Below are 26,983 nucleotides of genomic sequence, written 5' to 3' on the forward strand. Positions count from 1 at the left end.
TGCTCCTCAGATATGTCTGGCCCTTACATTGTGTAATTGTATTTTTAAAGATTATTTTGTGTTAATTGATATTTCATGCCCTGAAGAGAAAAGTTATACTTTTTTTTGCCACACAATTGTAATCTCAACACAGCTTTGTGGTTTTTTTTCCTCCAAATTTCTTCTCTTTAACCAGACTTAGTGCTTATGATCTGGCTCGGTCAGAGGCAACAATCACGGCACAACATGCGTGTGTCCAGCACCAGCTCCAGGTGCGCACAACCTTTGTGGAACCATTCTCTGCCCAGTTAGGGTCTTACTACCTAGTGCTGGGTGAGCTGGAGGGTGGTGAGTTTCCTGGAATTCTTTAGAATCCCTAAATATGGTGCTGGTGGTTTCACCTGCAGTAACACTTTCTCCGTTTCTAGATTCGGCACCAGTGCTATGTCCCCGACTTATGATCTGCATTGACGGTGCAGACCTTTCCCTGCTACAGCAAGCAGTGGAAGAACAGAGAAGATACATCCAAGGCAGAGAGGCAGCAGCTGATATCAGCTTATAAGCATCAATCTGTTATCCAAAAACCACTTCACTGGAGTTTCATGTTGTATATATGATGTCATGCCTTCATAATGTCATTATATGTACATAGTTGTATCTATGTACATATGTATCTATTTCTATATTCTGATTGAAGAACAGAAGATAGATAATGAGAAAATGGTCCTAGAGAAAATAGTGTATATAAGTTGTTGACACCTCTTAGTCATAATAATATATATGTTTTAAGATGTAAGAGATGCTACCTTCAGATACCAAAATAATAATTCAAGTGTAAAAAGGTATTGTAAGGGCTTTGGTCATTGAATCCGAGGCATCCGAAAGATTATTGTACTGGTGGTGTATAAAAACCAGTTGGTAGATCTGCAATTTTGTTTTAGAAACATTAAAAGAAGTTGACCAATACATTGGCCGCTAAGAGTTTCCTTAATCATACCCTGGACCTTCTGCTTGTCATTTTGTGGGATTCAAGCAGGGTGGCAGAAGAAATGATCTCTAGTGCTCCTTTATATGAAATCTACAAAAATTTATATTTGATGAAGAGATGAAGATTAAAAAGCTCAAGACAAGTTTCCAGTTAATTGACTGTTAAATATAGTAAGAAAACTAGTTTATTGACAGAACAGTGGACACCAAAGATACAGTAGATTCATTATAAAGAATCCATAATAGTATGATAAAGTAGGATACTAGAACACAGCTCAGTAAACATTACATTATATTAAATTCATACAATAATAAGAGGTGATCTCCGCCCTTAGTATTTGTAGGATTTTAAGGATGGGATGGTATTCACAGGACGATAGAGAGTAGGTTGGTAGGCCTCTGAAGCTGCTTGGAATAACAGGAGTCCGCTTCCTGGGTCTCGCCGACACCGAGCCATGGCCTCCTTGTAATTCACTTTTTCTTTAGTGATTGGGTCTATAAGATTTTTCTCATAGTTTGTCTCATCCTGGATCTGAGCAGCGATGTCTTTGCTTACCATTCCTTGCTGTACAGCCTCGGACAGCGGAATTCTCCCCGTCTTCTTGGTATCGATAAGACCTCCTGTAAGGTGTTGGACTACTAAATATGGCAAGGCTGTTTCCATTGACATTAGACCTTTCTGCACAGCCTCTCCCACAGACAGACGCTTCTTAGTTACTGGGTCCTCAACACCTGTGAAAGCTTTCTGAGCTTGGAGGAGGCTTGGTGTGTTGCTTCCATCAATCATCCCACGGTCTATCGCTTTATGAACTGAGAAGCGGTCTTTGCTTAATATGTCGATAATACCACCAGTGGCAGCCTGTGCCTCTAGCAGTTTCTGTCCTGTTACAGGATCTATCATTTTTCTTGCCAAAGCACTTCTGATGGTGCATTTGCTGTCTACAGTTGTGTCATAGACTCCAGAAATTGGAAAGCTGTCATCGTGGAAGACCTTGGGTGGGGCACTTTGAGTGAAGAATGTGCGGGTCTGCGTGTGGCTGGTTGGGGAAACAACTGGGGACCTATTACCAATTATGGAACCAATGGACATTGAATGTGGCTTATTTTCTCCAGCCACCAGAAGGGCAAACTCTGAAATTGGTAGTCTGCCATCCCTGTACATCTGCAGTTCTTCTTTGGTAATTTTTCTAGTCCTCAAAGCGTCTTCAATGGAATACTGCTTACCACTCTTCTTATCCAAAAGGACAGAGATTTCACCACTTGACCCCATGGTGGATATCTCTTCCCAGTCACACTCTAGCTCTTGCAGCTGGATATATTGGTCCCTGTCTATAATGCCTCTCCTGTAGGCTTCATAGGGTGACATTTCCTTGCCAGTATCTGGGTCTAGGATTGATATTTTCGTGGAGACGTTGGTTTCTCTCATCTGTGTTTCTTGATTGCGTTCTTCACGATTGACACGAGACTGTAGCTCTCTTATGGTTCTTTCCTTCTCATAGATGCTGTCCTTTTCTTTCAGAATTTTGGATTCCAACAGGGACAGCTCGTGGCCCATCTGCATTTTCTTCTGACGTTTATTTTCTGCTTTCTGTGTGAGCAGTTCTGACTCCTTGCTTAGGAACACACTTTTTTGCTGCTGCTGTCTTTTAAGTTCTAATAGCTTACTTTCAATTTCTGACTTCTCTTTTTGGGCTTTTGCTCTGGCTTTTTGAAGCTCTGCTTCTTCCTTTGACCATGTCCTCTTTGTTGCATCCACCCTCTCAAGTCTCTCCTTGAGTCTTCTAGTCTCATCCTCCTTGTTATGCCTTGCATTACGCTCTTTATTATAAAGTTCTCTCAGCCTGGCTCTCTCATTCTGCAGCACCTTGTCTTTCTCTACACGGATGACCTCCTTGTAGATTGTTTTTTCTATTGATTTTTCTCTCTGTAAAATATCTACCTTTACCTGAAGATTTTTACATTCTCTTTCGATGTTCAGAATGTTGCTCCTTTCTTTATCAAGGTCAATGCGCAGTGTGTTGGCTGATTTCTCTAACATGGGATCCTTTTCGACTTTCACCACTTCCTCCATCACAATCTTCTCCTGTACAGGTGGAGGGCTTTCCTCAATTTCCTTGATCCTCAGTGTGATCTGGCGCAATTCTTTTTCTGCAGCCAGCTTTTTATCTCTTTCCTCTTGGAAGTTCAGTAGTTTTTCATTTTCCTCCACCAGATTGCGTAACTGCTGGACATCACGCTCAAGGCGACGTCTATTACTGACTTCTTCATCCAAGGTTCTGCTGAGTCTGTAGTGATCCTCTGCTATCTTGGGATCTTTCTGCAGGTTGATGACTTCTTGCACCACCACCCTTTCCTCTGGCTTCCTCCTTTCCAACAACATATATTTGTTTTGCAAATCATAAACTGTATCTTCCACTGCCCTCCTCTTTTGGGACTCTTCACGTACTTCCTGGCGTAAACGCTCTGCTTCTTTCAACAACACAGGGTCATTTTCATACTTGACCACCTCCTTGTTGACTGTTTTTGTCTCTACTTTTGACCTCTCCCTTTTCCATTCATCTCTTTCCTTAGATAGTTTTGACTTCTGTTCCAAGTACCTACTGCTGGTTGACTCCAGATCCTTGACTTGTCCTCTCAGCCTCTCAATTTCCTTCATTACCTCAGGTGTCTTTTCCAACTTCACTACCTCCTGGACTATTTCTTTATATTCTACCACAGGTCTCTGTGATCGTAAAACAATCAGTTCATTGTGGATTGTATCCAACTGCTTTACCTGAGTAGAACTTTGAGAACTGATCTCCTTCAGCGAACTCTTCAAATGAGAAATCTCTTTCTCAGTTTCCGGCTCCACAACAAATATTTCATTAACTCGTTCTTTGATTTCTATCTTGGGTTTCTGCTTTTCTACTACCACATACTTTGACTGTAGTTCTGTCAACTCACAAGTCACCGTCAAAGTCTTATTCCTCTCTTCTTCTATTAGTGTTCTGAGCCTGGCAGCTTCCTTTAATATTTCTGGGTCTTGCTCCACTTTCTTTACCTCCTTCACAATGACCTTGGGTTCCACTGTTGCAATCATTTTTTCCAGGTCCTCTGTCTTGCTTCTCAGCTTCAAAATGTTGTCCTTAAGGGATTTTCTCCTGAAGGTGTCATCGTCAATCTGCATTTGCAATGCTCTGGTGGCTTTTACCATGTCTGGGTCTCTCTCCAGTTTCACCACTTCTTTCAGGACAACCTTTTCTTTAATGTTTGGCTGCTTCTGCTCCAGAGCCAACACTTCTTTTCTCAGATACTCTAGCTCTACAGAAATGGAGTTGTTCTCCTCCTTCAACTCCTTAATCTCTTTCCTTAGGGATTGGGCTTGCGATTCTATATTGGGATCTCTCTCTATCTCTGTGACTTCTTTGGTAAGTAATTGTGGTTTGATGTTTTTTCGTTGGCTCTCCAAGGTAACCAACTTCTTGCTCACCACTTCTATCTCTGACTGTGTTTTCTCTCTTTCTTTATGTGCATTCTCTACTTGGCTTCTCAATGTTGCCAGCTCACTTTCCAAGCGGGGCTCTCTGTAATACTGTACCACCTCTTTTTCCTCCAGCCGTTCTACGGGTCTTTGTGTCTTCAGCAAGAGCAGTCTCTTTCGGTTCTCTTCCAGTGCCTGCTGTACCTCAGCAACCTTTCTTTTTTCATCGTCCAGGTCCCTGGAGAGAGATTCCGCCTCTTGAATGGATCTACGTACATTTTCTGAACGCAAGTTATTCTGCACTGCTAGTTGGACGCCATCTTGAGTATCTGACTGAAAACGAAATATACATGCATTGGTTGGTATAGATAGAAAAGGTACGACAGTCTCAATGCTAAGTCGTTACTGCACGGTTGAACTAAAAACCGAACTAAGTTAAAGAGGAACAGTTTTTTGTAAGAGGACACTATCATGCCAATGAAAAATCCACTTGTATGACACCACAGGATCTGTAGTCATATGAGTAACATAATACCAGTTATGCACAAGAATTTAATAATATATAAGGCAAGTGGCTAAATAGACAGTTGAGTCACAAGACTCAAAGATATTACCTTGTCTAGTACTCTCTTTGCAAAGTCCATCTGGCTGAGTTGTTGCTTACTCTCCACCGCTGCCTCAGTGTAACGCTTGACCAGATCTTTTTCCTGTTGAAAGAAACCAGACAATGGGGGTACATATAATTTAGTGAAGTAAAGATGAAGTCTCCCAACATGAATTAATTTATACATTTAACCTTAGCCACCATGTTCTTTTTGTGATTGACCTCACCTTATTTTCAATGCCCTCTTGTAATGTGGAGACCCGTGGCATTTTAGGATCAGTAGCACCAATTGAGGTTTCCAAAGTAGAGCAGTAACGATCAGCAAGTGCCTCATACTCCTAATAATTAAAGTTAATTGTTTATTTCCACCCGATATTTTGAGTATCATCCTGACTTGTAAAACCAGCACAAGTCATTAATCCATATCTAGCTGGAGAAACAAATAATATCTTGATGTTTCTTAACAAGCTGCTGGTGTGCACCAAGCATCACTAGGAGTCAAGGGAGGTCAGCAACAGATTTTATGGAGAACATTTGCTGAAATATCCTATATGCACCAACAAATTAAAAAAGATTTGTCACAAACACATTACCTACCCTTCCTATGGTATACCTGTTTTTTCTGGCATGAACTCAAAATCTAGTTAATACGGTTTTGCACCATTCTACATTCCCAAAAGATTCCTAGTTCACACCAGATGTGTCATTAACTGCCTGTGGTAATGGACACCATTCCTGTGAAAGTTAAAATTGGTCACGCTGCCTACTGTAGTTGGCCAAAACCTTTATGGGAACATAACCACTGGCATGCATCACCAGCAGGGTCAACTTTCTATGTAGATCACAGTTCTTGAGCTGAAGTGAAATCTAAGATGCGTCTAGTTATATTTTTCTACTGGGGTTTGACTGATAAGAACAGAAGCTGATAAATGCACCTACCCCAAGTGTATTCACAAGGTCATGTGACAGCTTCACCATGTTGTTTTTTTCTGGCTCCTTCCTCTGGATCTCATCCACCAGTCTCTGTTAGGAAACAACTCAATCAGATCAGTTAAGTGCCCCCTTGCATTGAAGGCTATGCACTAAATATATATATTTTTATGTTTTTGGTTTCCATATACTATGTGTACTCTTAGATGTCTAGGGTGCTGGCCCTTCAAATACAGAGAGCTCTGTCAAAAAAAAATGTTCATAATGTCAAAAGGATATAATTTACTCACTTACCCTAAAATTCTCCCTAATGTATTATGTATTTAATATGTTGGAATAGATATGTGTATAGAGGAGTCTCATGGGAACGTTATGGGTTCAAAACAGTCCAGGACCGGTAAAGGGAGAATATCATGGTGAGCAGGTTGGATTGTATTGTATTTTTTGGCCAGTCAGTTTGACAGCATTACAATAACTCAACTGCACTTTGAAATGAATTCATTGAAGTCTTCACTGCGCTTAACACAAATAGCGTTTTGCTTTAGTCAACTATCACATGGGAAAATCAAGCTCTGTTTTTATATGATCCAACGACCTAGCTGTGATGCTCGTACATTAATTGTAAATTCCCCATTAAAACCCATCAGCCTTGGTCCATTGGGCAATTGCCTTAAAAGATGTGGCCCAGAGTGTCATTAAATCTCCCTTTCGCTCACCTTCTGGGATTGCAGCTTGTAGTTGACCTGGCTTGGTCCATCTGATGAGGTCACCTGATTCCGTGGAAGGTTTTTTAGCCAGAGGTCCAGACCTTCACTGGTGGATTTAAATTGCTGGTATGGCAGATTAGCATCTCTCAGCATCTTCTCTCTGCCAGGAAATAAATCCATAAATTTAACACAATGCACCTTCTGGGAAAAAAGGTTCACATTGATACAAAGCCCCAGATAGACTAGCACAATATGGTTCCCATAATACATCACATAACACCTACAATGAAATTGTCCGCTTTGTATCTAAGTGCCCCCAGTCTGTGTAGTTTCTAAGTGGTTACTTTGATGTATTTATTTGCTAAGCTTTATCAATCTAATATTTATAGCATATTTATTATATATATATAATATTGGAATTGCACGTATAAATATTTATTGATCATTTACTATATTATATATTCGCAAGAACTTTTGTAGTTTTATAGTTCGTTTGTTTCAATATGGAGTTTCGGTAGCTAACACTGAAACTCTCCTCATTTTTTTGGACGTGTCTGCGTCTTCTCACCTCTGATCCAGCTGGTCAGCTATGGCGTGGTATCTGTCATTTTGCCGTTGAACTTGGACCCGCTGGCGTGGAAGGTCAGGGCTGTGTTCCTGGGTATTGCTCTGTAAGGCATTGCATGCCAACTCTGTATCCTTCAAACTCCTGTTAAGTTTCAGGAGATTGTCCTGTTTGTCCACAAGTTCTTTCCTCATTTTCTAGAGATGAAGGGATACATGGTGTGAAACCAAGACTTTGCCCACACTCCGTGATAAAGGGAGTAGTTAGGGAATACATGACATGACCTGCTGGCTTGGTTTCTTTATCGCACTCATAGTTAATCACAGGACACTACTAATACCCAATTACTTTCATCATATTTATTTTGAGCCGCATGATCATACTCCTACGTCTTACCTGGATCTCACTGACTCTTTCCTGCAAGGCATTGGGGGTGTATGGAACGAGTCCATCCTTTGCCAACCATCCCTCAAATCCACTGATCATATCATCTGTTTTCTTGATTTGATTTTCCAAGTTTAGTGATGCTTTAGCTCTGGGGGGAAGAAATCATAGGAATTTGCCCATTATTGATATCGCTAGGATGTATAATGGGTAATAATGGGTAATCAGGAGATAGCAAATGGTGCATCCAATAAAAATGTGGAAACTAAAGGAGAGCCCTGCTCAAGTTATTTTATAATCTAGAATAGATTGGGGAGAGCCTTGGTAAGGATCCAGTATGAAAGAGGCTGTTGAAGTTGTGGGCTCTTGCTATCCTCAATGCTCAATCTGTGAAAGAAGGGAGTTTGTAGCCTCTTTAAAGAGTTCAAGGTCTATTGGCCTGTTGGAGCTCATATCGTATCTTGTAAGCTTTTTTTGTACATATCATTCATCACCCTCAATCACCAAAATACTGGCTGTAGTTGCTGTAGAACAAGTTGCACAGGCCTTTTGGCTTTAAAAGCTACATACTCTTCTCCATAGAGTGATGTCAGAGCCTTGACTTCATTGTATTTGTTGTTGGTCTTGGTAAGAGAGCTGGGAAGCTGAGAGGCTACGGGTCCAGATGGCATCTTGGCCAGGAAGCTTTCACATTCCCTCTGAGCAGCATCCTTCTCAGACGCGATGCCGTCCAGGTGCCGAGCAGTTCCCTGAGAATTATTAATAATAACTAGGTCTTTATGTGTAATTGAACAACAAAATCAAGTTCTACAACTATATTATCATTTGAGTTGTCTATATTATATTGATTTGGCCCAGATTTGGTGTCACATCTACCTCTTTATTTTCTTATCTTTAGCCGGTTTGGACCCTCTTAAACCTATCAACTTCTAAATGATACAGTTTTGTTTTTCAAAGTTGGTCATACATGTAGTCTAGCAGTTTGTTAGCTTCACTTTAAAGGTCCACTTCACTATATTTCTATTTAAATAAACCTTAGTAGATCTGCCCCCCCAGAAGGATTATTCATATAAATCAACAAATAACTCTTTAAGAATGAAGTTTCTATGGCAACATGGCCTATCAGTGCCTGCTTTTGTGTCACATGACCAATCTATACCTGGCAAAAATGATAAATGATTTACGTGAAGAATTATTTCTTGACTAAGCAATGCTTGTAGGAATGATGTATCTTATGTTGTATTTGATAATGCAGCAGAATAAGTAGAACAGCACCTGTAACCCTAACATTCCTTCACTTTTATTCCCACTTTATTGCACAATTGTTTATCCTAGCCCACACCCTTCCTTGTCTGCTTTTGGCTCCCACTTCTAATCTCACTTATTTATCTAGTTTACTCACCTCTTGCTCCTTCAGTCTCCCGGTCAGGTCCTGGCTAGGTGAGGACCGGCTGACAGGTGAGCGCACCCTTGCTAGCACCTCTATTTCGGTGTCTTGCAGGTCTGCATAGATCTTGTCCAGTTTATTGAGAATCTGTGCACCCTTGGGGTCCTCACTGGGTACGCTGGAGGTTCTGGCTGGTGGTACAGGAGGAGTGCCGACTGGAGCTGTCCAAAGGTTAGGAAACATTTTCAAACTAAAGCGGCTGGGATCAAGCACATGATTCGGTGTTTAATACACCCTACAGCTGGTGTTGTAAATGATGCTATGCTGTGTCAACCAAAGAGTTATAGAAAGAGTGCGCGTGGGGGAGAGTGTTCTCTCAGAAGCATGGAATCTCCAGTTCTAAAGAGCTGCTCAGCAGTTGTTTAGGAGACATCCTAGTAGGGTTTACTTTAAAGTACACCTTTGTTCATCCTTTATTTCATGTAATTTATGCGGTTATTACTCTTGCCTACGATGAAGACCAATGTTAATATGTAGAGAGTAGGGTTACCCAACTTACCCAGCTGGATGGGTTTGGTGGATTCCCTGCTGCTGGACTTCAGGGCATTTTGCACCGATACCTTTTTCTTCTTAAGATCACTCAGCTCTCCCTCCAGCCTGAACATGAAAAAAGCCAATTCACACGGGTGAAAAAGTGAGGAAATTAATTTTCACAAACAAAATGAGTTCAATAAGAAAACGAACCCATCCTTAAGCTCACCTCTTCACCCGTTCAACAGACTCCAAGTCTGGAGGAGGGATCACAAAACAGGTGGCTGGGGCATCCTTAGCCTCTCCTTTGGAGTTTTGCACGACCCAACTCTCTCTCTTGCTGTTGTCCTTTAGCGTGTAGGTCTCCCCCTTATTGAGCTGAACCTGTGTGGAGGGATTGTTGGTTGGTTAACAATACAGGTTAGACAAACTATGCCTCAACAGATGCCTCTGAAGATAAACCCAACTTCTTATCTCACAACAAAATGGTCTTACGTCTCCTGAGTCCCAGTCGCAGATAGTATCTACAGTTACGGGCTCTCTGGGCTTCATCCTCCGCTGTTTGATTGGCACAATATCCGAACTCCTCTGTTTGAGGTCCGCCAAGTTCTTCTCGGCCTGTATGAGCTGCTTCTCATCTTTCTCCAGCTGCAGCTGGAGCTCAGAGAGAGCCCCAGGACTCACGGATTTAGTCTGGCTGTATTTGCTGTCGAGGTTCTGGTTGAAGTTTTTGAAGGTTTGGGAAACAGAATCTGCACCTTCCTGAAACTGTTACGAGGACAGAAAAGTCATAGTTGTGTCTACCTTCTCTGGTCTTGCACATATCTCAAATCATTCACCTTTAACACGCTGCAAAGTATCACTTCTCCTAGACTTTTTGTATAGCACATCTGCTACTTCTCACCTGGATTATTACCCAGTCAGCAAAGAAGAATTACCCTAGATGATTTCTTTTCATAGGGTTGGACAACCATATAAAAGACTGATTTACAATGCAAACACTACACACACTTGTTAAACAAACATTTCTCTCCACGTCTTGGCTTAAAATGTTGTGTATTTTTAAAGGGCTAATAAAAGGGGCAAAGTTACCTTATTTTGAGGCAAAAATAATTGCCCTCCTGCCACTAACTAACACAAAGACTCGTTATATGTTTAGGTCAATGCTCAGCACCTCTGTATGGAACACATTTGCTGTTGAGCATGTACAAGCACTATGGTTTTTTTAACTTCCAAGTTTTTTACCTTTTTGTAATCCTCTGCATTTTTTAGATGAGTTTCCTGACAGATGCAAAGGTTTAAGAAATTCTGCCATTCTCCTTTTAGAGCATCATTGTGAGCCTATAAAACAAGCAAGGATATGTTATCACGTGTCGTATGCAGCATCAAGTAATCAATATTATTAGCAAATGTAAATCACCCATTTAATTAATGCTATTAACAAGAACAACGTGCACCATGTAGCCCATGTAAGCCAGCCACAGTGCGAGTAACAGGCGTTTAATTAAATATATTAGATGTTCGAACAAAGACATGTTATTGCAGTGGCGTTAGTATTAGTAGCACATGGTCTTAGTGGAGGATACCATATGGTCACATAAAGCAGACTCAGAAAGCTAGATGGTTTATTGTTTATTTGGGGTGCAGATTTGTGAGCTGTGATGCCCGGCACGATCACCTGCTACATTTACAGTGTGAACTGGCATAATGTCCTCACCTGGATGCTGTTGGAGGCTGGGTGCTTAAGTTCCACCAATCTATCCCCGTCATCTAGAAGATCATTCACTTTCTCCTCCTGGGGCAACAGGTCTTCTGACTTAAAACGCTGAAAAAGAACACAGGGTTATTATAGGGCCTCCAAAAGGTCCACATAGACAGCCTTGGTAGTAACTACCCCAGTAGAGCTGCCCATCAGAAAATAATCATTACAAAGAACTTTTCTTTTATCATAAAATGGAATGAAAACAGTACTTGGTTCCAAGAAGGAAGCCAGCTGGAAACATCCAAATAGACCCATAAAATACATGCACTTAACTTCACACACACAAATCATTAAATAAACACTCAAGTTTAAAACCAAATTTGATCCACTAAATAGCCTTTTAGAGAATAAACCCCTCGTTAGATACTAAACATAATTGTATTACGTAATCGTCTTCACCTTCAAGTCTCACTAGAGAAATTCTCCGTTGTGTAGTTTATGATGGTGCTTGCCAAGTGTCCACCTTAACTTTCTTTGAGAGGTCTGCCTACTTTATGTAGTAGGTACTATATTGAGAAGGTCTACAGGACAGCATTGTATCAGGGAAACTGCCCATAAACCATAGTGCATCAGTAGATTCAGTATGTATCGGAATAAGCTAGACATATAATAACTGAGAGCGGCCAGGGTGTCTTCAAGCTACCTACCTCATATTGCCTGCGGGTCCCAACCACGTCTGGTATCTGGTCACTCCAATCCTGCTTCAGGATCTTGTTCTGCTCGTCGCTCAGGTAGGCCAGTTCTTTTGTGCAGCCATTCAAGTGATTATAAAGGCTGCCCAGATGCCGGCCCCTCCATGTGGAGTCTTCCTATACCCATGGAAAAGGCAAATAGGATGTTATCATAAAAAGCCATTATTCCTGGGCTAGAACACAATATACTTACAAGCACTTTGTGTTAAACTCACCTGCAGTTCTCGATACTGGTTCTTAATACTTGCATTCTCCTATGTTAACAGGGAATGTAAAAATGAGAGGAAGAAATGATGGTGTATTAGAGTATCAAAGAAAAAACATTCTTTTGAGGTATTGTTAATTAACACCGGTCAAAAATCTGGCTCATAACATCAAGATGGACAAAATATCTAATGATATCTTCATAACATTAAATAGGTACTTTTGTGATACCGTGATCATCTCTCTCACCGTCCTACAAGTATAGACATTATTGGGGTAAATGGTGATGAAGCCATACGTTCATTAGGATAAGTCCTGGGACTCAGGAATCTGTACTTAGAGATGTTAGAAGCTCTACAGGTATAAGAGCACTAGGTTATCTACCATTAGAACTTCTAGTGATCTCTCGGTAAGAATGCAAACATGAATTATTTTACAGCTTGAGGTTGCCATCATAATGTTTTCAAAAGGCCAGCAAAATGTAAAGCATGCTATATATTGCTCAGCAGTATATTGAGGAAATCGTCCACAGAGAAGGTTCTAAGAATACTAGTTGATTATAGACTTTCCAGCAGTGCACAACCCCAGGCAGCTGCTGCAAAGCAAACACATTATTATTATGTATTAAAAGGGGGATGAACAGGAACCAAGAATCTAGTTACCTCGGGTAGGTTGCGAATTTCTGTACCATATTCATCTATCTCACGCTGTAAAATATTATGTGCAGCGACTTGATGCTCCACATCTCTCAAGCTGGGTCCATACACACCGTCCTTTATTTCTTTCTGGGGAGAAATGGAAAGCAGTTTGATGTTAAAGTAGTAGAATCAATCTTTCTTGCTGCTATTGACCTGCCTGTCTGTAGTGAAAGGACACGTTTCTGCGCTTTTTTTTATAAGGGCCATTAAAGAGCAATTGTCAGGGTCCGAACCTGGCTATTGTTATACAGATTTTGCTGTCTCTCTGTTACCCTGAACCCGGCTCGTGTACTGACCTATGCTCCATTTAGTAGATCTGCTCCTATTTCTGTGTTTGCCGTGTGTTATCCTGCTTACCGGACTCCACTACCTACCCAACCTTACATATAATCTTACAGCAATACAATAATACATTTTTGGGGGCTCTGTTACTTCTCAGTGGTTTCAGCTAGTTATTTAGGGAATCCTTTCCATTGGCAGACTTCATTACACACAATCTACAGAATATTATGATGGAATTATGGCATATTTGATTTGATTTCTAGCCACCACCTTCTGATAATAGAGGTTCATTAGAAATATAAACAAATATATATGCTTAGTTATCCATTAGAAGAACAATTCCTGGTCTGAGAATTGTCCATTCTTCTATGGTACAGAAAAACATAAAAAATAACATAAAAATAAACAACTTCAATAACGAGGTGTCCTAATGAGATCACAGCTTTAGTAGAATGCCTTGAGAATTTTGCTAGGAAAAAAAGCAATGCCGCATGGATTTCTTATAGGGTTTTAGTTGATCAAAACCTGAAGAGACTTGTGTTACCTGCCTCGTATTCCAGAAAAGAATCTTTCATATCAAAGAGAGAGAAGTCCTGATAACTTTTGAGACTTTTCTGCTGCTAGGGTATTATTGCTCTTTCACTAAATGGGTCTGGTAGCCCTGGATAGTGTCTCAGCCATTAAAATGCATTTACCTTTTTGCTGTCCAGGATTTGAGGCCAGTTGACTTTGGGTCCTGGAGGGGTGAGGTTCATTTTCTCGTACACGTCCCTATATTCTGTACACTCTTGGCTGAGGCGATCATGCAGCTGGCGGATGCTGTGCAGAAAGACAGAGAGGTTAAAACCCACATTCCCTAGTCCTTTAGAACCCCGGCTATGAGTTGTGAATGTCCACCATGTTGGCACCAACACCCCAACCTTTCCTGATTAGCATCTTGGTCCATCTCACTAGCCCATTGCTTTGCTCGGAAGTAGTCTATGTACTAGCTTGTGGATTTTACTTTCAGACTCACTCTTGTTCTATCTCGTTAGCCTGAGGATGTCCGTATTTCTTTGCTTTGTCCACATCCAGAAACAGGTCCTTCAGCAGCAGCTCGGACTCCTTCAGATTCTGTGCATTTTCCTTCTGGTGCTGAAAGGTTTTGTTCAAGGCATAATTTCCTACATCCTGCCACCGAAAATAATAATAGGTCAGGGGAGCAATTCGTAACATAAGAGATCACAGTCATTTCAAAGTCACCAGCAGGTAGGTCCACAGCCAAGCCATACCCATCAAGGCGATTGCTGAGGATGCTTAACAGCTCGATACGTTAGCTGTAGTAATATCCAGAAATATGAGGCAACACAGGAATATAATATATAATTTTAATAATGGGAAAGTCACGTGGCATGGCTTAAACCATTTAGTTATATGTAATCTATTTAAAATCAGGTATCACTACATGAAAGTCAACTGAAATGGGGTATGACCACTGGAATAACGCGGTGATGTTGAGTAGTATTACGTCTAGTTGAGGTACCAACCTGCTTCAGCTTCTGATGGGTTTCAATTATATTCTTCTCAACCTGGTCAGCATTTTTCTGCATACGCGAAATCAGCAGGGACAGTTCATTTGCAGTCGCCCTGTGAAAAAAAGGAAAAAAAGGGTCAGAAATTACAAAAGTTTGGTTAATATAGTGATGGCATGACAATTAAACTGTACACATACATGTGTAATCCATGTAGAGGGGTTCAGGGATCAGATACACATATGTATACATAAATATATATATATGTGTGTGTGTGTGTACAGTATACTAAAATTGTGAATCCACTGGCAGAGTCTGGATGCCATCAACGGCTGGTGAGAACAGAGTGACGTTCCACTAACCTGGAGAGACCATCGTTCTATAGAATTAAGGAACTATTTTATAATATAAAATATCTTAATATGCTAAAGCTAGCCACAGATATGTTACTGGGTTATAACTATATAGACATAAAACCTTCACCTTATGGGTTAAAGGTGCAAAATATTGAGGGGAAAAAATGTAAAGGTCTTATTAAGCTGGTTCACCTTCACTAGTATGCGATCGGATGACAGTATGGAAGTGGCATACAGCTCTCATATTTGGAGAGTTCTCCAGCCCCCCGAATAGGGGAATGGAGAATTAGGCGGCTGGCATGGCATGGCATGGGTCAGGGTGGGATAGAGGAGCCAGAGAAGCGTTCATTGGTTCATATTAAACCCATTCTCACTGTGCCAACCGATAACACATTTATTGTATCAATAATTGTTTTAGAAGTAGGTCCTTGGAAGTCTATGTCTTATTTGTCTTATATGGTAGTTATGCCTTAAAAGTGATTATGGCGCAAAGTTTGAAAAGCAATGTTATCTCTATAGCAACCAGTATAGCAACCTCCTGGTGACTGGACAGTCTTTTGGTTACTATGGTGATAAGAAAATAGTTCAAATGTGGAAACTGTATTGTATGTGATAATACACATATCCATTATATATATATATATATATATATCTTGGCTAGAAGTACTTAAAGCAGACCTACAACCCAAACAAAAACGTTATATTAGGCATCTGTTCAAGAAACCAAAATGTTCCTAGAAATACTAGAGGTTAAGATGTCCAGCGCTGCCTAAGCGATTTAAAATGCCCTATAGCTTGTGCTTCCTGAACCAATCAAAAACAATCAGCACCCTGATGATGAGCGAGATCCCTCGATTGGGAGAAATAAGCAAAGTTTTGCATATCAAATCGCACTAAAGGAATACGGTAAAGCTCAGCAGTCTTTATTAAAATCGACATCAAACTTAAAACTGACACGTCACGGCGTCTCTTCTCAGCCAGGTGTTCCAGATGTATCTGAGGGGTAGAACGAGGGATATCCGCTAATATCTGGACTATGTATGTGTATACAGTATGTACAGTATGTATGTATGTATGTACAGTATTTATGTATGTAGTGTATGTATATACAGTATGTATGTATTTTTGTAGAGTATGTATGTATGTAACATGTATGTATGTATGTAGCATATGTATGTACAGCATGTATGTAGCGTATGTATGTATGTATGTATGTTTGTGTATCCCTATCCATCCAGTGGCGGATTATGCAATAGAAACAGCAGGCCTCTAGAGCTAGAGGCCCTAATCTGTAGGAAGGCAGTTCTCTAATGGCAATTGCCCCCTGGGACACTTACTTAAAAGCATGTGATAGCTGAGTGTTACTGAGTAGTATTTTTTTTTTTTTGCATGGCGGGATTAATCAGAGTCCTCTATATATTTTGTCTGTTTTCCCTCCTCTCCCTTACAAGACATGCGTTTTGGCCTCGCACACACGAGGTGCCTCCAGCCAACACAGACGGCTTGTGTGAGATTTCCATGCGCATGCGCATTTCTTCCTCCCGTCGATTTCGGAAGGTGCCGTTTCCTCAATGGTGATTGGATGAAAGGAGTTGCTGGATCGTGGAACGCTTAGAGGGCATTCTTGGAGAGTGCTGCAGCTGCAGCGTTACAAGCAGGTGACTGCTATATGTGTTAAAAAGGAGAATGTTAACATCAGAGTACTTTAGAATGCTTTTATTTATTTGACAGGCTAGTTCTGACACATATTGTAGCCTCTGTAACTTGAAATAGTCCCTATCTATTAAAAAAAACAGCATAACTGGATAACATCTATCTTATAATACAGGCAAATAGAGCCAAGACGTTGAGAAAAGTCTGCAAGGTCAATTCAAGGCTTCGCTTCAGCACGTAATCCGATTTTATTTCAGGGAGATTTTTAATTATTCCATTATCGCCAATCAGGTTTTTTCAGACCAATGCAAGGCGATAAAGCTGAATCAGACGAGATATAGTGTTGTTTCTGTGTGAGGTCACAGCAGGTGGACATCCAACAAACTTGACCAGCGTGCCAGATGGCCGTTTTGGGCCTACTTCCTTCGACGGTGGGTACTGATGGTACCACACCTCCCAAGTGTCTTTTTCTAGGAGGTCCAGTCTCTCTTGGGTCCCACATCTCTTTATCCCTCTTTCCTTCCCTGAGGTCTCCTCTTTCTAGAAGCTCAGAATATTTGGGGAGGGTATGAGTGTATCGCAGTGTGTATATAAACAACAGGAAAAGCCTTTCCCTAAAACAATTATAGTAAAATTAACATTTGCATGTTCTTTTATAATATTGTCTACACAGACTAAGTACACATCAAGTGGCGTAATAATGATACATTGGCCATGAGGTATTTTTACACACATTTTTAAAATAAGTGAAAGAAAATGTGTTTCACCGACATGTTGTGAAACCTAATTTCCTTTAAGCAGGGGCAGGTGGGCCTTAACGGGGAAAGGAGCAATTGACCCCCCCAGGCCCATCCAAAATTCTTCAAAAAGGGCCAGTCCAACCAGTTGCGGAGGCAGAAATATGGCAGGGTCATGTAGTGGGATGCTAGGTGACCCAGAGGTTAAAGCCAGGCTACTGGCAGTGTGTGTGACCAACCAGAAAGAAGACCACGGGCAACGTAAATGCGTAAGAAGGTAAAGGAGTGAGGGAGGTGAATCTGTGTGTGTGTTAGAGGGAGTGTGTGCTAGTGTGTGTGTTAGTGTGAAAGTATGTGCGAGTGTGATAGTGTATGCATGTGGATGTGTTTGCATGAGGTGTATATGTGTGTTAGTGTGTAAGTTTGTGTAAGCGTGTGTTAGTGTAAGAGTTTGTGTGTAAATATGTGTGACTCTGCATATGTTTGTTACCGGGGAGGGCAAGATGCCAATGGGGCCACTTGGCTTTACCTGACCCCAGGGTCAGAAGGTGCGAGCCCTCCCCTGTGAACATTTGATATAATTTGTTGTTGCCTGCTCCAGTTATAAAGAAGTTGTTGCTACATACAGATGTGTACATCTTTTATTCTAAAGTATCAAATACATACTTCCCAAGTGTCATGCTTTCTGAAGAACAGTCACAATTTTTTTGTCAGTGTTCCACCGGGCAGCCCTGCTTTCCCAATTTGCAGGTAGGGCATGGATTTTTGATCAAACAATGCATGTTTTCCATGGGCAAAGAAACTATAATATTAGACGCTAAAATACCCTGTAGCATATATAGCTCAGAGAAATGCATGTTTAAGCAGGAGGTATGTTCATGGAGGAAATACACAACATATCGTTATACTGACTAATCTATCTCAAACTGACCAGTACCGACATATCCAAAAAAGAGGATATGCAGTCGAGGCAAGACTGGAGTGGGGCCAGTGTAGTAGTTCTAGGTACTCAATGAGTAAGGGCTGAAATCTGATGGAGCTGAAATTATTGGAGCCGGCTCGATGAATCACACAGTTCCGAGGGTGTGATAACAGAAAGGGTCGGGACAATAAAGTCACGCAAATCACCCTGTTTAGTGATAAAGAAAATGACCATCATTCCAGAATGCAGGGGCCACACCTTGTCATTCACTGCATAGCATTGATGCCGTTGCCCGTGACAGATTCCAAAAACACACTCATTCTTTCTAACCTCAGAGATTAGGTAACAAAAATATCACTGTCTATGCATACCTCACAACTGTCATGTTTTAGAGGCAACAGTCCCTATGTGGAACCCAAATCTACACCTCCCCACCCAAGTAGGTTTTTTTTTAGGCGTTCCCTTTTTTGCCCTTTTTCTTTTTTCATGTACCCATAAATTATACAACTCAAGAACAGATAGATAGGGCTTTTGTTTGATACAAGTCTAAGATGTATAATCCAACATTTGGCATGAATAATATTAAAAAATGAAAAATAACAATAGATTTTGAGTCAGGTGCACAATAAGATGTACACATAATAGAATGAACGCATAGATATGTTTCGGGTAGATAAAGGACGGAGAAAACAACCCCGAAGAACTTGTGGAGGCTCAGTGAATGGCCAACCCGATAAATAACAAGAACTTTAACATTTACAATATACAGTTTATTAATAAGATTGTCACGTTAAGACATACTGGTATTGACCCAAACTTCTTCTGGCCTGACCATTTATATCACCCTCTGTATTGCAGCATCACATCTGAGTGAATTCTCTGTTGCAGAAACACACCCTTATAAAATACTTTATTGCATTCCAAACCAAAACTCACCCTTTTATCAATAAAACCTGAACGGAGACAGCACATAAAGCTTCTCAGAAGAGAATGGCTTTTGGAGAACTTAATTAACCTCCCAATGCCCTAAGTAGAGGCAGTGTGGAGGCAGTCGTGGGCACCTGTCCTTAAAAAGGGCATTATGGAACTAGAAAATGTGCAAAGGAGGGCTACAAAATTAATAAGTGGATTGGAAGATACAGCGTCTTAGAGGGGATATGATAACATTATATAAATATATGCAGGGCCAATATAAAGAGCACTTCGGTGACGTTCATTAACAGAAATATACAAAGAAGAAGAGGTCACCCTCTGAGACTGGAAGAGCGCAGGTTTCATAGACGACAAACGAAGGGATTCTTTACAGTGAGGACAATAAAGGTATGGAATTCACTGCCAAGGGCGGTGGTGTTGTCCAATACATTAGATGCCTTCAAAAGGGGTCTGTTTTTTTTTTTAGAAAGGCATGACATACAGGGCTATAAATAGAATATTTAGAGCATCTTGATCCAAGGAGAAACCTGATTGCCTTTTGAAGTCAAGAAGGAAATTTTCCCCCTGATGGCAGAATTCGAAGTAGCTTAATTAGGGTTTTATTGCCTTCTTTTGGATCAAGAGTAGGAAGGTTAGAAGGGTTGAACTTGATAGACTTAGGTCTTTTTTTCAACCTTATGTACTATGTAACTAAGTACTATGTATGTAACTGCAAAGTCAATCAATTTAAAACACCTTAGAGTTCCAGCAAACACCGAACGCCCAATGCTGGCAAATGGGGCATGACTTGCTGAGTCAAATTAATAGCAAAATGCAAGAATGTCTAACAGAAGAGGAGCGGATTCGTGGAATAGCTCCCCAACCGAGAAGTTAAAAGCTAATAGTGGAATTTAAAGCTTCGTTCTCTGTACGTAAGATGCATCCTTCATAATACATAAGAAGGTGGAGATCAAATATAGTCCAAGGTTTTACAGGTGGTGGAAAAAGGCAGCTTGGGTGGAACAAACTGACTGATTTATTGTCTGCTGTCTGCTTGCTGATCAGGTTCTCTCTGGTGTCAACTTTTCAGTTTATCACAGACAACACCCCAATATTATCCTAAATATTCTCAATTCTTTCCCTGCCTATAGAACCTGCACTAAGCGTCAAACATTTTAATGTCTTTCTCATGCCTTCTTTTGGATCAACTTTAGAACTTTACAAGTGGGTTTTGTGTGAAAGGTTGCGCTTGATGGACTGAAGTCTTTTTTCAACCTACTATACTATATCACTACTATACTATATCACTATAAAGTGAAGAAGGCAGCTGCCCGGGACTATCATCTTTGGGGTCCCATGGCTGAGCTTGTGCTGATTGGCTGCCACAAGCAAATTCTTATGGGCAACAAAATAAAGCAATCAAAATGTTTTGGACTGAATTGGAAGAAGTGGACTGCTGTCATGTGTCCGTCAAGATCTGTAGGACTGACTTGTGGGACCTAAACACTTGACTTTTGCTTCTAGAGTCTGTTGGGTTTCTCCAGCAGAGCCCAGGACCATGTGTGTTAAACACCATATTGGTTACATGATTACACAACAGATGTGTCATATCTTGACAGCAAAATATTTCAAATTAAATTACACGTCACATACAATACAGAGGTAATTGTATTTAAGCAGTGAATTATTTTCCAGGCAAAGATAAGTACATAAGTACATTCCTTAGAGACATTGTAAATTGATTTAAAATGCATCCGATAGAAACTAGTATTATATTTTATGCCATTTAATAAAAATATCTAAATAGATCGGATACTGAAGGAACAGCATAAAAGTCAGAGACTTTAAAAAGGAAGGTTGGAGTTACCAAGGTAAAACTAAGGCTTTTAGGGTAAAATGTATCAAAGTAGCAGAAACATTTTTACAAGTTATTGCTCCAACTTTAGCTTAAACGGGCAAAGACCACCACCCAAGCCTCAGCCTCCCCCCCCCGCTGCGGCTCTCACTCACTTGCTGTATTTCGCAGGAGACTTTGTAGGAGACTTCGTAGGAGATTTGCTCTGTCCCTTAAACATGGTGATGCGTTGCCACTTTACTATCCCCTTCGTTTAGATTCCAAGCTCGGTCCTGACGTTCGCTGCACCTGAACAGATGACAGTCACCAGCTGGAGAGCAGGAGTGTCGTAGGACAGATCGGTGCAGGAGGCGTCTTACTCCTCCTAGGAGGTCTAGCCTGGGCGATGAGACCTGAATGAAGGGAAGAGAGGTGTAAGCAACCTGTAAAACCAGTTAGATTCGATCGCGAGAGGGAGAGACACTAACTTTGTGACCCCACCCAGAGAGACTGTCCCAAGAATGCAATTTAAGAGCATTTTTTGGCTGGTTTTCTGAAAGTTAAGGTAAAAAGTACAAATACTGCCTCCTGACATTCCCCGCACTCCTCCAAGAAGTTAGATATGGTGTAGCTATGCATATATATATATATTTATACCTCCTGGCATTCCCTGTACTCCTCTAAGTAGTTACATATGGCATACCTATATATATATATATATATATATATATATATATATATACATTCCACTATGGGGCCCGTAGTGATGTGAATGTAAATTATTACTTAATGCAGACACGGGCCAAGGTTGCCTGGGTTTTAGGAAACACCTGAAAATAAACAGCCAATTCAGATAGTTAATAATAAACCCATTTTGGTTAAGTAGATTCCATTCCCATGGCATAGATCCACTACAATAACATTGTAGCTGAATTTAGTATACACGGTGAGATTTGAGGTTCACTTTGACAGTAGGGTTGTGTCCCTCTTTGACTCTTTTTTTTAACTAGTATGTAATCGTTGAAACCGCTGTTAAAATATATATTACATTTCAGAAAATATAGAGTCCATCTATGAGAGCATCATGCTCGCGTGGTAAATCGCCATTACACCAGTGGATCTCAAAATAGAATTAACTAAAAGCTGGTTGCACCCGACCTTGGGCACTGGTTGCCCATTACTGACGTATAACCTCTGCTGGCAATATTTGCGATACAGAGCATGTGTTCTGCCATGGGGTAAATTTATTAGGTACTATATAAGAAGGTTGTTTAATTGTCTAGGACTGGTTTTCTTGGGCAAGAAACTCAATGGGCTCTTTCACATCATCAGATAAATTGAGAGCTGCTGAGAGTTCAGCCATTTGCCTTCCAGAATAAGTAAAGTAAAAATGTAAATTAGAATTATAGTTTTACTGGTCCATTATTTGGGAAATTCAGAATCATTTTTCATTGGCATTCTCTTATTGACATGACACATAGCAGCCACACCTGGCTACGCCTAAATGAAGAGAGAGGGTGGTTGCAGATTTTAAAACTAGCTGAACTAGGAGGAGACATGGATGCACGGAAAGAGACTTTACCCACCCCCAAATTGTACAAATGTAAACAATCTTCATAATTAACTACCTACGGGAGTGTAAATTAATTGTGCTCTTTGTAATCATCCCTATTATTGTGAAAATAGAGTAATGCACATACACTATATGGACAAAAGTATTGGGACACCTGACCATTACACCAACAGGGGCTCTTATGACATTGAATCCTAAATGCATAGAAATTAATGTGCAGTCAGACCCCCTTTGCAGCTATAACGGCTTCACAGCTTCCACTCTCCTTTTTAGGGTGTCTGTGGGGATTTTAACACATTCATACAGTAGAGTATTTGTGAGGTCAGGCGATGATGTTGGATGAGAAGGCCCGGCTCACAATCTCCCTTCCAGTTCATCCCAAAGGTGTTCGATGGGGTTGAGGTCAGGGCTCTGTGCGACCAGTCAAGTTCTTCCACCCCAAACTCATACAACCATGACCTTATGGACCTTGCTTTGTGCCCCGGAGCACAGTCATGCTGGAATAGAAAAGGACCTTCCTCGAACACTTCCCACAACGTTGTAACTTAGCATAGCATTTTCCAAAATGTCTTGGTATGCTGTGTCCCAATAGTTTTGTCCAAGGACCTTGCTTTGTGCGCCGGGGCACAGTCATGCTGGAATAGAAGAGGGCCATCTCCTACCTAACTGGTTCCACAAAGCTGTAAACATAGCATTGTCCAAAACATCTTGGTAAGCTGAAGGGGATCCAACTTGGTTATATTTGGAAAATTACAGAAATTTACTAATTTCATTTAGTTGCCAAAATATCTGGTGAGTTCTGTTGTCAATGTTGTAGAGTCGAAAATTCAGGGGAATTATGGCCAATCGTTGGATTTTCGTCAGATGACTATTCGCTCAGGATAAAGCTTGCCAGAACTGTCTGCTTGAATATGAATAAACCCCTGAAGGGAGAAACACGCTGCGCTGCTTATAATAGGAGGATTGTTTGCTTCGTACACCTGTACATTAAAGCATGTCCAAACCGCTCGAGATTATTTCAGACTTCCCTCAATGCATTCAGCAGTAACAGAGCTAGCAGAGATGGTGCAGCCAACAAGTAGCTCTCCACCTGTGGTTCAAATACAACTCTTATAACTCTCTGTCAGCTGTTGGAATTATAGCCCAACTGATGCTATATCACATACGGTATATTGTGTGTTCTTCCATGTTGGTTATCCTAAAACGCCCTCTTCTTGGCTGCCCTAATTCCTTATGTCTTCTCATCCAGAGAGCTGAGCTTCGTCTGTTTCATTAGTTCAATACTTTATAAATTATCAATATGATTATTTAACATGATCAACATTTCAAACAGAGGTCATAGGTAAGAAAACATTGTAAATATTCAACAGCAATGATTAAAGAACCATGGCTTAGAGGGGACACATGGGGCAGCTGCCCTGGGCAAGGTCTAGGCCAATGACCCCCATAAATACACCACTGTTTTGAAGATGTTAAGGCCATCACATGTTTTCGTGTAGCATATAATATTGGTAAAGTGTTGGATTTGGGAAAAGAGCCAGATCTTATTTGCCACTTATAGAGTATCTCCTGTGTAGTATCTTGCAGGCTCGGACTGGCCATCTGGCACGCTGCGCTGTAGTGTGCAGCCACTGGCTGGCTATGCCTGGCTGCAGCCTCTCTTACCCACGCGCTTACATCATTAAGTGGCTGCTGGCCTTAAAGTGCCAGGGCCGCCTGTTATTCCTAGTCCGGCCCTGGTATCTTGCCACTGAAGGAACCTTGCAAGCTCTAGTGAAGGTCCATTTTGAGGTTCTATGAGGTACTAGATCCTGTAGCTCAGAACGTACAGGTGCTGGACAAGTGAGTAACTTGCCAAACTGAGCTGGGGGTAACTCTTAACAGATCAAAGGTTACAGAATTTTACATTTAATTATTTCTTTAAATAAAAAGTCATTATCTCAGTTAACGTCCCGAGCAGCTCTCTGTACAATACGTTATGCTTTGTACTATTAATATTATTTATATTACTGTGTATACAGTTTACAGCGCCGTGTACACAAGAATCTGCTGTTTTCCTAGTAAAATGTGTTTTTGCTCGAAATGTTAATGTCGCTTTGTAGCAGAATAGCCTCATCGTGCAGATACACCTTAAAACTGCCTTTAAACTTAGTAGGTACACAGTAGGATATCAGGAAACTGAATTTAGAATGCTAAGGGCAACAGAGGCTGGGCAACGACAATTTGAAGTTCGGCAGGTACTGCCTTTTTTAGATTGCCCCGACATAGGATGCACATAGTAGATAAAAAGTAGGGACTGGTATTAGGGTAAATTGGCAGGTATGAAAGTATTAACAATGCAGATGGGAACGTTACATGGACTTCCTAATGATTTATCATTGTCCAGCAGGAAAAAGTTTGCCTTACTACCAACACCAGGTGCATTCTGTAAGTATTTGGGGATCCAACCCCCATACTGATGTCATGTTATTACCATCTCTGCTGTTACCTGAGCCAGTGGTTGCAGGTCAGTTCCTGAACATTTCTCTCTCTCTCCGCCTCCCTCATCCAAGCCCACAAACAAAGCACGCAGGTAATGCAGACTTTAGGAGGAATGGCTGGTATGCCTCCAGACCACTGTAGCGGGGAGGGAGAAGGGTGTGGATTCTCAGGTAGGAGAGAGGTGAGGTTGGAAATCAGTAGAGGGGAGGGAATGGAAAGTAAAGGCTGGAGACAGGAAGAGAGTCACCGGTATTTGTTGGTAGAGAGGAAGTTCTACCTGTCTGTATGTAGAGCTTTAATGTGATTTGTTTGAAAGGATTGGTTTTTGTTAATGATTTACCTACCGCACACTACAGCGGTGGATTCCTCTACATGGAATCATACCTCCCAAGTGTCCCTCTTTCAGGGGTAAATCAAAGGTAGTCTGTGGGTGCACATTAGGAGGACAGCAGATGTTAATTTTGCCCTGAAGAAGCCCGTCTGTGGCCAAAACGTTGGCATAATACATTTGTTTTCAATATATATATATATATATATATATATAAAGAGGGTGCGTGGTAATTTGCCATTATCTCCATCTTTAAGGTCTCTCTTTGCCTTTCTTTCCTCTCACAATGTTCAGCTTTTTCAGCTCAGAATATCTGGTTAGTGTTGCGGAACCCCAAAGGTGACAATAATGCCTACAAATAGCATTTAGAAGTTAGGCTGTATAAATAATACACAATATTATTCTAAATATAGTCTATAATTACATAAATAGCTTAACAGTACAAGCAATAAATATGGGGAATTCACAACCTACAGTTTTATTTTATCAACAAAAAACATACAGAAATATAAATAGTTTTAAATATTTTTTTTCCCTTTTTGATGCATGATTGGAAATCACTTCAATGTATTTTTTTTGCCTTCTTCTGGATCAAAAGCTGCCTTGAACTTGTTGTACTTGTATCTTTTTTTCAACCTCAATTACTGTTATATCAATAGGTCGCAACATGAAATAAAATGTCTTGGCAAAACTTTGCACCCTTAGCCTTAAGTCTAACTACACCTAGAATCATTTGAAATATTGTTAGGTGTGTTTTGACGCATCTTGTCTTCTCTGAAGTAAAATAGCCCAAATGTCTTCAAAATAATTACTCCAGACCTGGACTGGTCATTGGGCAAACGCCTAGTGGACCGGTGCCTGACGGAGCTGCTCACTGGCATTCATCGCCACTGTTACAGGGTCACCGTACCCAAGGCTGGGTCCCCCTGTTTGAGGGCTGAGGAATCACCAGTCAGTCCCTCATACGGATAGCACTCAGCTATCCACGGATCATCCAGACCACCATTTGTAGTAAACCAAGAAGAACTCTCTTTATTACAAACACACAGAACTTATATACAATCTCAATGCAATGTGTACCGAACCCAACCTCCAATCCCATCAGCCACATCCCATCACAAATTCCATCAGTATACAGGAGATGTATCAGGTGAGGGGATTACAGAATACAATGGGTTCCCCCACCTGTGTTATCCCCCCTGTAGTGCGGGTGCCGTCTGGGCAGACAGGGCTGTGTTGGCTGATTAAGAGCCCCAGCCAGATTATAGGATCGTCTCTTTGAAGGCTGGAGCTGCAGCCACATTCAGTCTCTGGGCCGAATACACAATAAAACGTCTTATAAAATATTACCGGGTCACGGTATACGGAACCGGACACAAAAGTGCTCCGTGACCTGGCTAAACTTCATATGACAGATGAGCCAACTAGCCTGGCCCTGTCACAGATCTCCCCCTTGACCAACGGTCCGGCAGACCAGGCAGATCCTCACGGGTCTGCTGCAGGC

General features: G+C 41.0%; 1 protein-coding gene across 1 annotated transcript; it reads right to left on the reverse strand.

The window, feature by feature from the left end:
- Positions 1-1,297: 1,297 nt before the first annotated feature.
- On the reverse strand, positions 1,298-21,338 carry LOC149275976 (envoplakin-like). Its single transcript, XM_089504056.1, has 21 exons — positions 21,274-21,338; positions 14,699-14,798; positions 14,188-14,342; positions 13,868-13,991; positions 12,855-12,977; positions 12,204-12,242; positions 11,944-12,105; positions 11,252-11,359; positions 10,780-10,875; positions 10,030-10,302; positions 9,764-9,918; positions 9,563-9,660; positions 9,019-9,224; positions 8,187-8,365; positions 7,629-7,767; positions 7,236-7,429; positions 6,677-6,827; positions 5,970-6,053; positions 5,258-5,368; positions 5,041-5,133; positions 1,298-4,759 (listed from the first exon to the last, which is right to left on the reverse strand). Exons 1-21 carry the CDS (start codon positions 21,336-21,338, stop codon positions 1,298-1,300), a joined length of 6,117 nt encoding a protein of 2,038 aa, XP_089360182.1.
- Positions 21,339-26,983: the final 5,645 nt, after the last annotated feature.

The sequence above is a fragment of the Sceloporus occidentalis genome, unplaced genomic scaffold (genome assembly GCF_023333645.1).
Source record: "Sceloporus occidentalis isolate IW3139 unplaced genomic scaffold, rSceOcc1.0.p SCAF_253, whole genome shotgun sequence".
Taxonomy (NCBI): Eukaryota; Metazoa; Chordata; class Lepidosauria; order Squamata; family Phrynosomatidae; genus Sceloporus; species Sceloporus occidentalis.